Source organism: Centroberyx gerrardi, chromosome 9 (assembly GCF_048128805.1).
Source record: "Centroberyx gerrardi isolate f3 chromosome 9, fCenGer3.hap1.cur.20231027, whole genome shotgun sequence".
NCBI lineage: Eukaryota > Metazoa > Chordata > Actinopteri > Beryciformes > Berycidae > Centroberyx > Centroberyx gerrardi.
Window position 1 is genome coordinate 543,819 of NC_136005.1, and position 17,205 is coordinate 561,023.

At 43.6% G+C, this 17,205-nt stretch overlaps 1 protein-coding gene across 1 annotated transcript in view; it reads left to right on the forward strand.

Annotated features, from left to right (window-relative positions):
• Positions 1–12,808, forward strand: part of rtca (RNA 3'-terminal phosphate cyclase) — a 13,482-nt gene extending 674 nt beyond the window's left edge. The window contains exons 3-11 of the mRNA XM_071899520.2: positions 626–769; positions 1,482–1,605; positions 6,888–6,946; positions 7,117–7,258; positions 7,849–7,970; positions 8,348–8,406; positions 8,778–8,872; positions 9,210–9,314; positions 12,524–12,808. Of these exons, the coding sequence (XP_071755621.1) occupies positions 626–769; positions 1,482–1,605; positions 6,888–6,946; positions 7,117–7,258; positions 7,849–7,970; positions 8,348–8,406; positions 8,778–8,872; positions 9,210–9,314; positions 12,524–12,622 (949 nt within the window). The 3' untranslated portion in view covers positions 12,623–12,808. The remainder of the gene's footprint in view (positions 1–625; positions 770–1,481; positions 1,606–6,887; positions 6,947–7,116; positions 7,259–7,848; positions 7,971–8,347; positions 8,407–8,777; positions 8,873–9,209; positions 9,315–12,523) is intronic.
• The last annotated feature ends 4,397 nt before the right edge of the window (positions 12,809–17,205 follow it).

The window sequence follows — 17,205 nt, forward strand, 5'->3', positions numbered from 1 at the left end:
TTGTATGGAGGGAACGCCAGACTCCATCCAGAAATCTGCTGTTTAATGTTGTTGCTGATCAGAAAGCCTGCGTGCCGGTTCAACATGACTGAAGACTTTCCCCCAGACTGTAACAGCTTCTCTTCATTTCGGCTCGCTTCCACTTCACCGAGCAGCGTTTCATTCAGTGAAAGTTCAACTTTTCTAATAGGCGTGTCTGTTATTCCCACAGCGCTGTTCTGTTTATCTGATAATCTGTCAGATAATCTGTCAGATAATCTGTCAGAGACCCTGACGGTTCAGAAAAGGTCTTCATTCATGTTTAGCAGGTATGGACCTTTAGCATTAAAACAGCAGGTTTTTGAATGGAGTTTGGTGTGTTGGTGTCACTGTAGGAGACAGAACAGAACTACTGAAGCTGTGAAGCTCCACACTGGACTGGACTGGACTGGACTGGACTGGACTGGACTGGACTGAACTGCCATTAGTCTTCATTAGAATGAATCAGGCAGATGATTTGGTTAATGCTTTGAGTCTCTGTTGAGTCTGCTGAGTCACACTGCAGTGTTACTGACCTGCAGTCAGTTTCTCTGCAGTCAGTTGCCCATCAGTTGTCTGTCTGCCCCCCCCCCCCCCCCCCCCCCAGGCCACAGCACCTGAGCGGCCTGCAGCTGGTCTCAGATCTGTGCTCCGGCAGTCTGGAGGGAGGAAACATCGGCTCCACTGAGGTCAGTCTGACTCCAGGAAAGATCCGGTCTGGAAACCTGACAGCTGACACACAGACCGCAGGGTGAGACTGACCGACCTGTCTGTGGTGTCTGTATCTGTCTGTGTGTCTCTCTCTCTGTCTGTCTGTCTGTCTGTCTGTGTCTGTCTGTCCTGTCTGTAGTGTCTGTAATATAACAGTCAATGCATCATCTGACCAGATGAATCATTTTGTTCCTGTAATAGATTCCTACCAGGCAGCAGAACTCATGATGAATGTAACCTGGATCAGTACTGCAGTATCTGGATCAGTACTAGTTCCTGGATTAGTACTACAGTATCTGGATCAGTACTGCAGTATCTGGATCACTACTGCAGTATCTGGATCAGTACTAGTTCCTGGATTAGTCCTACAGTATCTGGATCAGTACTGCAATATCTGCTGCAGTATCTGGATCAGTACTAGTACCTGGATTAGTACTACAGTATCTGGATCAGTACTGCAATATCTGCTGCAGTATCTGGATCAGTGCTAGTACCTGGATCAGTACTGCAGTGCTCGGATCAGTACTGCAGCATCTGGATCAGTACTGCAGTGCAGCATCTGGATCAGTACTGCAGTGCAGTATCTGGATCAGTACTAGTACCTGGATCAGTACTCAGTAAAATACTCAGTACTTGTATGGCTGCAGCTGGACAGATTCTAGCCTGATCCACCTTGCTCATCAGCTGTGTGGTGTGTGTGTTGTGTTGTGCTGTGTGTGTGTGTGTGTGTGTGTGTGTGTGTGTGTGTGCAGGAGTGTGTGTCTGCTGCTGCAGGTGGCTCTGCCCTGCGCTCTGTTTGCTGACTCAGCCTCTCAGCTCTGTCTGAAGGGAGGAACCAACGCTGAGATGGCTCCACACATAGACTACACTGTGAAGGTAACACACACACACACGCACACACACACACACACACACACACACACACACAGACTACACTGTGAAGGTAACACACACACACACACACACACAGAGACTACACTGTGAAGGTAACACACACACACACACACACACACACACACACACACATAGACTACACTGTGAAGGTAACACACACACACACACACACACACAGAGACTACACTGTGAAGGTAACACACACACACACACACACACACAGAGACTACACTGTGAAGGTAACACACACACACACACACACACACACACACAGAGACTACACTGTGAAGGTAACACACACACACACACACAGCCTACACTGTGAAGGTAACACACACACAGCCTACACTGTGAAGGTAACACACACACAGCCTACACTGTGAAGGTAACACACACACAGCCTACACTGTGAAGGTAACACACACACAGCCTACACTGTGAAGGTAACACACACACACACACACACACACACAGAGACTACACTGTGAAGGTAACACACACACACACACACACACACACACAGAGACTACACTGTGAAGGTAACACACACACACACACACACACACACACACACACACAGCCTACACTGTGAAGGTAACACACACACAGCCTACACTGTGACGGTAACACACACACACACACACAGCCTACACTGTGAAGGTAACACACACACACACACACACACAGACTACACTGTGAAGGTAACACACACACAGACTACACTGTGAAGGTAACACACACACACACACACACAGACTACACTGTGAAGGTAACACACACACACACACACTAGGGCTGCACGATTCTGGATAAAATGAGAATCTCGATTTTCTTGCTTAGAACTGAGATCATGATTCTTAAGCAAAACAATTTTTAATATAAATTTGTGCTGCACTCTTCTGCCTGATACAGACAGAAACAACAAAATATGATAATGACTGTAATGGGACGGTCACATCAACTTTGCGGGTCAAATGGGCTACACACAGTACACACACAACGTCATTATAAACTAAATTCCAATGAAATTTAATGAACAGTATAAACTTCTCCAGTCTCCAGCTGGTTCATCCTGCCATCCATACATTACATTCTGCACACTGCAGCAGTAAGTGTGGCCTTACTAGTTTTGGGGAAAATGACCTGGCTTCCTGAATCTTTTTTTCGGGTTGCGGATCGGTTTCGGGTCGTTTTATGTGTATGAAAATGGGTCCGGTGGGTTCGGTGTGTGTGTGTGTGTGTGTGTGTGTGTGTGTGTGTGTGTGTGTGTGTGTCGGGTCGGGCTGATAACTCTGATCTGCTGCCCTACAAACGTACCGCAGGCAGCATCAGCACCTCGTGGTGTTTCAGTAACCTGAGTGGAGTTAGGTGTTCAGCTGATAACGTGTGGTAAAGCACTGAACTGAGCTCAACACGCTGTCGGCCTGTCGGAGATCGCTTGTTTTTTAACAGACAAAACAGCTGAATTCAAATGCTTGATGAGTCCAACACTTATCATAAAAACAATCAACTTACATCTCTCTTCTTCTCTTATTTAGAACAAGTGTTCTCCCGTGTCTGTCTGCCGTTCCGTTCTGTCTCTCTCTGGAGTTTTCCTTTCTGCCGGTTTCTGTCGCTCTGCGTGTCGCATTTCGTCACGTGGTGAAACGCGGTGATGTCACTTGTTAGGAGCGCTTGGTTTGATGCAACGGATGTCCCTGATGAACATGCGGCAGAATCGTTGTCATTTAGGAACGAGATCGCATAGAGGTATGAATCGAGATCGCGATTTTAATCCGATTAATCGTGCAGCCCTAACACACACACACACACACACACACACACAGAGACTACACTGTGAAGGTAACACACACACACACACACACACACACACAGAGAGACTACACTGTGAAGGTAACACACACACACACACACACACATACACACAGAGACTACACTGTGAAGGTAACACACACACACACACACACAGAGACTACACTGAAGGTAACACACACACACACACACACATATAGACTACCTAGTGAAGTGAGTGTAATGCAGAGACTTGATGCAGTGAGACTTGATGCAGAGAGACTTGATGCAGAGAGACTTGATGCAGTGAGACTTGATGCAGAGTGACTTGATGCAGAGTGACTTGATGCAGAGTGACTTGATGCAGTGACTTGATGCAGAGTGACTTGATGCAGTGAGACTTGATGCAGAGTGACTTGATGCAGTGAGACTTGATGCAGAGTGACTTGATGCAGAGTGACTTGATGCAGTGACTTGATGCAGAGTGACTTGATGCAGTGAGACTTGATGCAGAGTGACTTGATGCAGAGTGACTTGATGCAGTGACTTGATGCAGAGTGACTTGATGCAGTGACTTGATGCAGTGACTTGATGCAGAGTGACTTGATGCAGAGTGACTTGATGCAGAGTGACTTGATGCAGTGAGACTTGATGCAGAGAGACTTGATGCAGAGTGACTTGATGCAGAGAGACTTGATGCAGAGTGACTTGATGCAGAGAGACTTGATGCAGAGTGACTTGATGCAGAGTGACTTGATGCAGTGAGACTTGATGCAGAGAGACTTGATGCAGAGTGACTTGATGCAGAGAGACTTGATGCAGAGTGACTTGATGCAGAGTGACTTGATGCAGAGTGACTTGATGCAGAGTGACTTGATGCAGTGACTTGATGCAGAGTGACTTGATGCAGTGACTTGATGCAGAGAGACTTGATGCAGTGAGACTTGATGCAGTGTGACTTGATGCAGTGTGACTTGATGCAGTGACTTGATGCAGAGAGACTTGATGCAGTGTGACTTGATGCAGTGTGACTTGATGCAGTGACTTGATGCAGAGAGACTTGATGCAGTGAGACTTGATGCAGTATGACTTGATGCAGAGTGACTTGATGCAGTGTGACTTGATGCAGTGACTTGATGCAGTGTGACTTGATGCAGTGAGACTTGATGCAGTGTGACTTGATGCAGTGAGACTTGATGCAGTGTGACTTGATGCAGTGACTTGATGCAGAGTGACTTGATGCAGAGTGACTTGATGCAGAGTGACTTGATGCAGTGAGACTTGATGCAGAGTGACTTGATGCAGTGACTTGATGCAGAGTGACTTGATGCAGAGAGACTTGATGCAGAGTGACTTGATGCAGAGTGACTTGATGCAGAGTGACTTGATGCAGTGACATGATGCAGAGAGACTTGATGCAGTGAGACTTGATGCAGTGTGACTTGATGCAGTGTGACTTGATGCAGTGACTTGATGCAGAGAGACTTGATGCAGTGTGACTTGATGCAGTGTGACTTGATGCAGTGACTTGATGCAGAGAGACTTGATGCAGTGAGACTTGATGCAGTATGACTTGATGCAGAGTGACTTGATGCAGTGTGACTTGATGCAGTGACTTGATGCAGTGTGACTTGATGCAGTGAGACTTGATGCAGTGTGACTTGATGCAGTGAGACTTGATGCAGTGTGACTTGATGCAGTGACTTGATGCAGAGTGACTTGATGCAGAGTGACTTGATGCAGTGTGACTTGATGCAGAGTGACTTGATGCAGTGAGACTTGATGCAGAGTGACTTGATGCAGTGACTTGATGCAGAGTGACTTGATGCAGAGAGACTTGATGCAGAGAGACTTGATGCAGAGTGACTTGATGCAGAGTGACTTGATGCAGAGAGACTTGATGCAGAGTGACTTGATGCAGTGACTTGATGCAGAGTGACTTGATGCAGTGAGACTTGATGCAGAGTGACTTGATGCAGTGAGACTTGATGCAGAGTGACTTGATGCAGAGTGACTTGATGCAGTGACTTGATGCAGAGTGACTTGATGCAGAGTGACTTGATGCAGAGTGACTTGATGCAGAGTGACTTGATGCAGTGACTTGATGCAGAGTGACTTGATGCAGTGACTTGATGCAGTGACTTGATGCAGAGTGACTTGATGCAGAGTGACTTGATGCAGTGAGACTTGATGCAGAGAGACTTGATGCAGAGTGACTTGATGCAGAGTGACTTGATGCAGTGAGACTTGATGCAGAGAGACTTGATGCAGAGTGACTTGATGCAGAGAGACTTGATGCAGAGTGACTTGATGCAGAGAGACTTGATGCAGAGTGACTTGATGCAGAGTGACTTGATGCAGTGAGACTTGATGCAGAGTGACTTGATGCAGTGACTTGATGCAGAGTGACTTGATGCAGAGAGACTTGATGCAGAGTGACTTGATGCAGTGACTTGATGCAGAGTGACTTAATGCAGAGTGACTTGATGCAGTGACTTGATGCAGAGTGACTTGATGCAGAGAGACTTGATGCAGAGTGACTTGATGCAGAGAGACTTGATGCAGAGTGACTTGATGCAGTGACATGATGCAGAGAGACTTGATGCAGTGACTTGATGCAGAGTGACTTAATGCAGAGTGACTTGATGCAGTGACTTGATGCAGAGTGACTTGATGCAGAGAGACTTGATGCAGAGTGACTTGATGCAGTGACTTGATGCAGAGTGACTTAATGCAGAGTGACTTGATGCAGTGACTTGATGCAGAGTGACTTGATGCAGAGAGACTTGATGCAGAGAGACTTGATGCAGAGACTTGATGCAGAGTGACTTGATGCAGTGACATGATGCAGAGAGACTTGATGCAGTGACATGATGCAGTGACTTGATGCAGAGTGACTTGATGCAGTGACTTGATGCAGAGTGACTTGATGCAGAGTGACTTGATGCAGAGAGACTTGATGCAGTGACTTGATGCAGAGTGACTTGATGCAGAGTGACTTGATGCAGACTTGATGCAGAGTGACTTGATGCAGAGTGACTTGATGCAGAGAGACTTGATGCAGAGACTTGATGCAGAGTGACTTGATGCAGAGAGACTTGATGCAGAGACTTGATGCAGAGAGACTTGATGCAGAGACTTGATGCAGAGTGACTTGATGCAGAGAGACTTGATGCAGAGACTTGATGCAGAGAGACTTGATGCAGAGTGACTTGATGCAGAGTGACTTGATGCAGAGTGACTTGATGCAGTGTGACTTGATGCAGAGACTTGATGCAGAGTGACTTGATGCAGAGAGACTTGATGCAGAGACTTGATGCAGAGTGACTTGATGCAGAGAGACTTGATGCAGAGAGACTTGATGCAGAGAGACTTGATGCAGAGACTTGATGCAGAGTGACTTGTTTCAGTCTGTTCTGTCAGCTGACCTCAGGTCAGTCAGCTGCTTCACCGCCTCACTTCCTGTTCTCCAGGTGTTCAAGCCCATCCTGGAGAGGTTTGGAGTCCATTTTGACTGTGACATCAGGATGCGGTGAGTGGGCGGAGTCTGCTGTCAGAGTGAAACTCGTCACGCTTCAGACCTGCTGCACAAATCATCCTATGACTTTAGCGTGTACTAAGCATTTTTTGGGATGTATTAGCATGTATTAACTATGTGTTTGGGTGTCATAGCGTGTTCTAAGCGTGTGTGTGGCTCCTCAGAGGCTACTACCCTAAAGGCGGCGGGGAGCTGCTGGTGACGGTGAACCCGCTGAAGGAGCTGAGTCCGGTCGTCATGACGGACCGAGGAAACATCACCAAGATCCACGGCCGGGCGTTCGTGGCCGGGGTGCTGCCCTTCAAGGTGTGTGTGTGTGTGTGTGTGTGTGTGTGTGTGTGTGTGTGTGTGTGTGTGTGGTGCTTATACTGATACTGCAGTGTTATGTTATGTGTTTGGGTGTTTCCAGTGGTACTGTAGCAAGTTATATTATACTGTATGTTCACTAATATCTGTACATGCTGAATTCATGCTGTTTAATAACTTTCCAGGTACATAAGAGATCAGATGAAACTTTTTGTTTTTTGGTGAACATTTATTTATTTATTTATTTATTTATTTATTTATTTATTTATTTATTCATGTTTAGAGCACCAACAGACAAAAAATAAAATGGAAGAGACAGATGGAAAAAAAAGAAACAAAAAACAGAATGCAAAGCTTTTGAAAAGAGTATAAATACACCCAAGTATTTATTAATGTTTCATCAGATGAAACTATTGATCGTCTTGCAGCAGAAAAGAAAATAGACTGTGAATAAGAAAAGAAAAGAAAAGAGCTCATGGGGAAATTAAACTTGACACAGCTGATAATTCAACTGGAACATAACCAGATATATATCTGTGTGTGTGTGTGTGTCTGTGTGTCTGTGTGTGTGTGTGTGTGTGTGTGTCCAGCTGGCTAAAGACATGTCAACTGCTGCTGTCCGAACCATCAGGAAGGAAATCAAAGACCTTTACATCAACATCCAGCCGCTGCAGGAGAAAGAGAAAGCCTGCGGCAACGGAAACGGCATCATGTAAATATTCATATTTATTATATATCAGCACTGTGGATCAGAAACTACATGAACAGAAAATACTGTTCAGCTTCCAGACAGTAAACTCTACCTGGGAACTCGGGGTTTGGTGTTGGACTCACGCTGTGTGACCTCACAGCGGTGTGATGTCACAGCGGTGTGACCTCACAGCGGTGTGATGTCACAGCGGTGTGATGTCACACCGCTGTGTTTATGTGGGAGACTGGGAACTCCGACTTGAAGGAGCGTTCTGTTGCACTTTTCCATGTCGGAAGTCGTTTTTCCCAGAGTTCTGAGTTCAGTGGAACGCATCATGACCATCAGGATGTTGATGATGTCACTGCAGCGTCACGAGGTTTCACCCGTCTGTGTTTCAGAATCCTGGCCGAGTCGTCGACCGGCTGTCTGTTCGCAGGTTCGGCTCTGGGGAAGAAAGGTGAGAATCAGCAGAACCGATCGATCAGCAGAACCGATCGATCAGCAGAACCGATCGATCAGCAGAGCCGATCAGCAGAACCGATCAGGATCAGCAGAGCCGATCAGCAGAACCGATCAGGATCAGCAGAACCGATCAGGATCAGCAGAACCGATCAGGATCAGTCTGATCTAAAACCTCTTTCTGTTGGAGGAAACATTTAAACTGCTGCTCTGCTCAGATGTTTAGACAGTTTGATTCAGAATATTGACTGAAAAACAACAAAGATGGAGGAGAAATATAAAATATCTGCTAACATGAGGTGTGTGTGTGTGTGTGTGTGTGTGTGTGTGTGTGTGTGTGTGTGTGTGTGTGTGTGTGTGTGTGTGCAGGTGTGTATGCAGACAAAGTGGGCATTGAAGCAGCTGAGATGCTGCTGAGGAACATCAGACACAACGGCTGCGTGGACGAGTTCCTGCAGGACCAGGTGACCTTCATCACTCCTCCTCTTCATCACTCCTCTTCATCGCCTCTTCCTCTCCTCCTCTTCCTCACTCCTACTCTTCCTCTCCTCCTCTTCCTCACTCCTCTTCCTCTCCTCCTCTTCCTCACTCCTCTTCCTCTCCTCCTACTCTTCCTCACTCCTACTCTTCCTCTCCTCCTCTTCCTCTCCTCCTCCTCTTCCTCACCTCCTCCTCTTCCTCTCCTCCTCTTCCTCAACTCCTCCTCCTCCTCCTCACCTCCTCTTCCTCACCTCCTCCTCTTCCTCTCCTCCTCCTCACCTCCTCCTCTTCCTCACCTCCTCCTCCTCTTCCTCTCCTCAGCTCATCATCTTCATGGCGTTGGCTAAAGGAACGTCTCGGATTCGAACCGGAGCGGTGACGCTGCACACACAGACCGCCATCCACATCGCCGAGCAACTGACCCAGGTCAGACCAGATACTGACACATACTGACACATACTGACACATACTGACAGATACTGACACATACTGACAGATACTGACAGATACTGACACATACTGACAGATACTGACACATACTGACACATACTGACAGATACTGACAGATACTGACAAATACTGACAGATACTGACACATACTGACATACTGACACATACTGACATACTGACAGATACTGACACATACTGACAGATACTGACAGATACTGACACATGCTGACAGATACTGACAGATACTGACATACTGACAGATACTGACAGATACTGACAGATACTGACATACTGACACATACTGACATACTGACAGATACTGACAAATACTGACAGATACTGACAGATACTGACATACTGACAGATACTGACACATACTGACACATACTGACACATACTGACAGATACTGACAGATACTGACAAATACTGACAGATACTGACAGATACTGACACATACTGACAGATACTGACATACTGACAGATACTGACAAATACTGACAGATACTGACAGATACTGACATACTGACAGATACTGACACATACTGACACATACTGACACATACTGACAGATACTGACAGATACTGACAAATACTGACAGATACTGACAGATACTGACAGATACTGACATACTGACAAATACTGACAGATACTGACAGATACTGACATACTGACAGATACTGACAGATACTGACAGATACTGACAAATACTGACAGATACTGACACATACTGACACATACTGACACATACTGACACATACTGACATACTGACACATACTGACACATACTGACATACTGACAGATACTGACACATACTGACAGATACTGACACATACTGACATACTGACAGATACTGACACATAGTGACATACTGACAGATACTGACACATACTGACAGATACTGACACATACTGACAGATACTGACACATACTGACATACTGACAGATACTGACAGATACTGACACATACTGACAGATACTGACACATACTGACACATACTGACACATACTGACAGATACTGACACATACTGACAGATACTGACAGATACTGACAGATACTGACACATACTGACACATACTGACACATACTGACAGATACTGACAGATACTGACACATACTGACACATACTGACACATACTGACAGATACTGACACATACTGACACATACTGACAGATACTGACACATACTGAGACATACTGACACATACTGACAGATACTGACACATACTGACACATACTGACAGATACTGACACATACTGACACATACTGACATACTGACACATACTGACAGATACTGACACATACTGACAGATACTGACACATACTGACACATACTGACACATACTGACAGATACTGACACATACTGACAGATACTGACACATACTGACAGATACTGACACATACTGACACATACTGACACATACTGACAGATACTGACACATACTGACAGATACTGACAGATACTGACACATACTGACACATACTGACAGATACTGACAGATACTGACACATACTGACAGATACTGACAGATACTGACACATACTGACAGATACTGACAGATACTGACAGATACTGACAGATACTGACAGATACTGACACATACTGACACATACTGACAGATACTGACACATACTGACACATACTGACACATACTGACATACTGACACATACTGACAGATACTGACACATACTGACAGATACTGACACATACTGACAGATACTGACACATACTGACACATACTGACAGATACTGACACATACTGACATACTGACAGATACTGACAGATACTGACACATACTGACATACTGACACATACTGACAGATACTGACACATACTGACAGATACTGACAGATACTGACACATACTGACAGATACTGACACATACTGACAGATACTGACACATACTGACACATACTGACAGATACTGACATACTGACAGATACTGACACATACTGACACATACTGACACATACTGACACATACTGACAGATACTGACACATACTGACAGATACTGACACATACTGACAGATACTGACACAAAGCTTCTTCCTGCTGTCAGGTCAGTTTGTGTGTCAGCAGCAGGCGGCGCTGTTGATCTGCAGATGAAACTTTCTGCAGCGCTTCAGCGTGTCTAGATCTGACTGATCAATAATCAATCGCAGAACAAACTGATCGATACAGTCTGCAGCAGAATAAAACGGCAGGAAACGGAACAAACGGGATCCGGCCGGCGGAAACCCGCTGATCCTCGATCAGCTGGAACTGATCGATCGGTCAGACTCTGCTGGTTCTGTCAGATAGAAAACTAACTGAGACAAACTGCAGCAGCGTTTGGACTTTAAATGTAAAGTTTGACTGAAACGTCTGAATGGAACCAGACTGACCTCAGATCAGTTTCTCTCCTGATCCGACTCCATACGTGATCTGAGTTCAGGATCAATACAGCCAGGATACGATGTGATCAGTAAAAGTTCAGTTCAGACTGTGCAGAATTCTGTTTATTTCTGAGACTCAAATCTTTCTAGCGATGCCATTGGCTGCTAGAATGTAAACAACAATTTAAAAATGTCATTACAAAGTGACAATAATATAATTTGGATGGAGAGCTTGTGAAACTGTGATGGTCAAGAGTCTCATTAGTGATTACTACAGCAGAATAACATGGAGCTGATATCACCATTCATGTTCCTGACAGCAGAATAACATGGAGCTGATATCACCATTCATGTTCCTGACAGCAGAATAACATGGAGCTGATATCACCATTCATGTTCCTGACAGCAGAATAACATGGAGCTGATATCACCATTCATGTTCCTGACAGCAGGATAACATGGAGCTGATATCACCATTCATGTTCCTGACAGCAGAATAACATGGAGCTGATATCACCATTCATGTTCCTGACAGCAGAATAACATGGAGCTGATATCACCATTCATGTTCCTGACAGCAGAATAACATGGAGCTGATATCACCATTCATGTTCCTGACAGCAGGATAACATGGAGCTGATATCACCATTCATGTTCCTGACACAGTAGACGGACTGACATGTTTTGTGTTGTGATATATTGAATTTAGACATATCGTCCCGTCACTAGTGTCCCGGCTGTCCTCAGATCAGTCAGCAGGTCATGTGACTCTTTTTAATTCTTCTTTGTTTTCCCCCTTCAGGCAAAGTTCACGATAACGAAGTCGGAGGATGAGCTGAGCAGCGGCGTCGGCTACATCATCGAGTGTCAGGGAGCAGGAGCCTCCAACCCCAACCTGTAGCCTCCACACACACACACACACACACACACACACACCCGCACACACACACACACACACACACACCACTGGACTGCCGACTCGTCTCCTATTGGCTGCTGTTCCACCGTCTTGACCCTCAGCTTCTGTCTCTCAGGGTTTTTCCTTAATACTGTAATAAATAATAAATAAAGTTTTGCTTCTCTCTGATCAGCCTGTCTGTTGTCTGTCTGTCTGCCTGTCTGTCTGTTGACTGTCTGTCTGTCTGTGTCTCTGTCTGTCTGTTGTCTGTCTCTGCACACTGACACTCTGCTCACTCTTTATTATAGTGTTAATAATAATAAAACTATTAGAATATTTAGAATTCCGTCCAATTCCTCATCTGTTTTGTGCTTCATATAATTTCATACAAGAAACTGGAAACAGATGATTGGTTTTTGAAACCTGATGAGTAAAATTTGAAATGAAGTTGTTTGAGAAACAGATTGAACTTATTCTAGAAGTTTTTCTGCTTTTGATTTTCCTGCTGGAAGCCTGCAGCTTCCTGTCCGTACAGGAAGTTATCAGTCTAATGAGCTTGTTGCTGCTTCATCTGCATATTGATGATAATTGTTCAAAAAAAAAAAATAATAATAATAATAATAATCATATGAATAATTAGGACTTTTAGAGTTATTCTTGAGGCTGCACAGATTATTGTTTGAACAGTTTAGTCGCCATAGAAACTCCATTCAGACTAAAAGTCTCTGTAGTGAAGTGTGTGTGTGTGTGTGTGTGTGTGTGTGTGTCTCCTGGTCAGGTGACCTGTCACAGGAGGTGGTCGTACTGTACAGACTCAGCTCAGTGGGTCGGTCAGGTGTTTCCATGCGGTCAGGCGGAGTCGGGTTCCTCTGACCTCCTTACAGACAGAACAGACAGAACAGACAGACAGAAGCAGCGGAGTGAAGAGAGGCGGCAGGAAGTGACATATTACTGAGCTGAATGGACGAAACCTGAGGAGGCTGGAAATTCACACCTGGGCCTCAGTGGAACAAGCGGAGCGGCCGAAACCCGAGGAGGAAACCCGAGCCGCAGGTGGACTCACCTGGAGGGAGGGAGGGAGGGGGCGGAGCCTGGGGCCCGGGCTCAGGCTGGCTCCGCCCCCTCCCTCCCTCCAGGTGAGGAGTGCTGCTGCTGCTTCTGTTCTGGCTCTGCCTCTGGATCTGCTTGTTGTTCTGCTTTTGGGTCAAGGTCTGGATCTGGATCTGCTTCTGGTTCTGGTTCTTGTGGATCTGGTTCTGTTCTGGTTCCTGTGGTTCTGCCTCGGTGCAGCGATGGCCGACGGCGGCTGGAGGAACCAGGAAGCGGCTGACTGGATCCCGGCTCCCTCCGCTCCGCACAGAGTCTGGATCTCACTGATCGCAGGTCAGTTCACCTCGACATCTACTGACACTCTACTGACACTGTCAGTAGATGTCAGTAGATTCAGGTCAGGATTCAAGAAAACTTTATTGTCCATTAGCAACATGGAACTGTTCCTTCTTTCTTGTGTCAGATGATCAAAAACAAAACAGACAGACAGCAATCAGTCAGCAGATATTCAGCAGTGTCAGTTTTCAGTTGACCATCAACATGTTCAACAGACTGTCTGTAGTTTCTGTCTGTAGTGTCTGCTGTCTGTCTGTAAAAGTCAAATTAGCTTCTACAGCAGATGTCCAGCAGCAGCTGATCAGAGAGCAGCAGGGTAAACTAACAGGATGAAACAGTTTCAGCTCAGCAGCTTCCAGATCAGCTGCTGCTGCTCAGGTTTCTGTCAACACCGCAGCTTCAGGTCCGGGGTAACTTCAGGTTCAGGTTCAGGTTCAGGTTTAGACTCAGTAACAGTTGGTTGTTTTGGGACAGTGAGGAGATGAAGCCTCTAACACAGTGGTTCTCAATGTGGGGTCCGGGGACCACCAGGGGTCCTTGAGGGGGTTCCAGGGGGTCCCCAGCAAACTGATGAATTGTTAAACTTCAGCATTATTTAATTTTATTATTAAGAAGTGAACACAGTTAGAGAATGCAGCAGAATGACTTCTGATCAGTTTCTCTGTTCTCTCTCTACCTGCAACACAGACAGTCAGGGAGTTCTGGACTAAATCATCTGACAATAAAAATATTCTCAGATTTGGGTCTGAGAGACTAAATCTCATCAGATGGGGTCTGTGGGTGTAATGTGGACTGAATTATATATTAGATATGACGCTTGATATGAAAAAGGTTGAGAGTCACTGATCTAACAGTCTGATGGAGTGATGAAGGAAAGTGTTGCTGCTTTATTGGCACAACAGTTTACAAACAAACAATATTGCCAAAGCAACAAGAAAATCAACAAGAAATGTATTTTTTATAAATATCATTTTATCTGTATTTCTTCCTTTTCATCCAGTTTCATTAGTGTTTGATGTAGTGAACTGAGGCAGAACAGCAGCAGAGGGAAGCTCATCTCTATATCTCTGTCTTTATATCTCTCTATCTCTGTCTTTATATCTCTCTATCTCTGTCTTTATATCTCTCTATCTCTGTCTTTATATCTCTCTATCTCTGTCTTTATATCTCTCTCTCTGTCTTTATATCTCTGTATCTCTGTCTTTATATCTCTCTATCTCTGTCTTTATATCTCTCTATCTCTGTCTTTATATCTCTGTATCTCTGTCTTTATATCTCTGTATCTCTGTCTTTATATCTCTGTATCTCTGTCTTTATATCTCTCTATCTCTGTCTTTATATCTCTCTATCTCTGTCTTTATATCTCTCTCTCTGTCTTTATATCTCTATATCTCTGTCTTTATATCTCTATATCTCTGTCTTTATATCTCTATATCTCTATGTCTTTATATCTCTATATCTGTCTTTATATATCTCTCTCTGTCTTTATATCTCTCTATCTCTGTCTTTATATCTCTCTATCTCTGTCTTTATATCTCTCTCTCTGTCTTTATATCTCTGTATCTCTGTCTTTATATCTCTCTATCTCTGTCTTTATATCTCTATATCTCTGTCTTTATATCTCTGTATCTCTGTCTTTATATCTTTATATCTCTATATCTCTCTGTCTTTATATCTCTCTATCTCTGTCTTTATATCTCTCTCTCTGTCTTTATATCTCTCTATCTCTGTCTTTATATCTCTATATCTCTGTCTTTATATCTCTGTATCTCTGTCTTTATATCTCTATATCTCTGTCTTTATATCTCTATATCTCTGTCTTTATATCTCTGTATCTCTGTCTTTATATCTCTCTATCTCTGTCTTTATATCTCTATATCTCTGTCTTTATATCTCTCTATCTCTGTCTTTATATCTCTATATCTCTATGTCTTTATATCTCTATATCTGTCTTTATATATCTCTCTCTGTCTTTATATCTCTCTCTCTGTCTTTATATCTCTCTATCTCTGTCTTTATATCTCTATATCTCTGTCTTTATATCTCTCTATCTCTGTCTTTATATCTCTATATCTCTGTCTTTATATCTCTCTATCTCTGTCTTTATATCTCTCTCTCTGTCTTTATATCTCTATATCTCTGTCTTTATATCTCTCTATCTCTGTCTTTATATCTCTATATCTCTGTCTTTATATCTCTCTCTGTCTTTATATCTCTCTATCTCTGTCTTTATATCTCTATATCTCTGTCTTTATATCTCTCTCTCTGTCTTTATATCTCTCTATCTCTGTCTTTATATCTCTCTATCTCTGTCTTTATATCTCTGTATCTGTCTTTATATCTCTATATCTCTGTCTTTATATCTCTATATCTTTATATCTCTATGTCTTTATATCTCTATATCTTTATATCTCTGTCTTTATATCTCTATATCTCTGTCTTTATATCTTTATATCTCTATGTCTTTATATATTTATCTCTGTCTTTATATCTCTATATCTCTGTCTTTATCTCTATATCTGTCTTTATATCTCTATATCTCTGTCTTTATATCTCTATATCTCTCTGTCTTTATATCTCTATATCTCTGTCTTTATATCTTTATATCTCTATATCTCTCTGTCTTTATATCTCTATATCTCTGTCTTTATATCTCTATATCTCTGTCTTTATATCTTTATATCTCTATATCTCTATGTCTTTATATCTTTATATCTCTATGTCTTTATATCTCTATATCTCTGTCTTTATATCTCTATATCTCTGTCTTTATATCTCTATATCTCTGTCTTTATATCTTTATATCTCTATATCTCTATGTCTTTATATCTTTATATCTCTATGTCTTTATATCTCTATATCTCTGTCTTTATATCTCTATATCTCTGTCTTTATATCTTTATATCTCTATATCTCTATATCTTTCTATCTCTCTGTCTTTCTATCTCTCTATCAGAACACGTTGGTCAGCTCAGCCTCTGCCTCCTGTGTGTTTCACTTCAGTCTCAACAGACTGGAGCTGAAGAACATTTGTCAGAAAATGAAGCTGCTGTATGCAGAACGGTTTGTTGTGTTCAGTAACAGCAGAGAACCCAGAACACTGTTGAACCATTCTGCCATCAGAAGTCATCAGAAGCTTTTGAACATCTGTATCCACAACTTGACGTGTTAGATAGCTTAAATAGTGAAAAGTGAGGCTG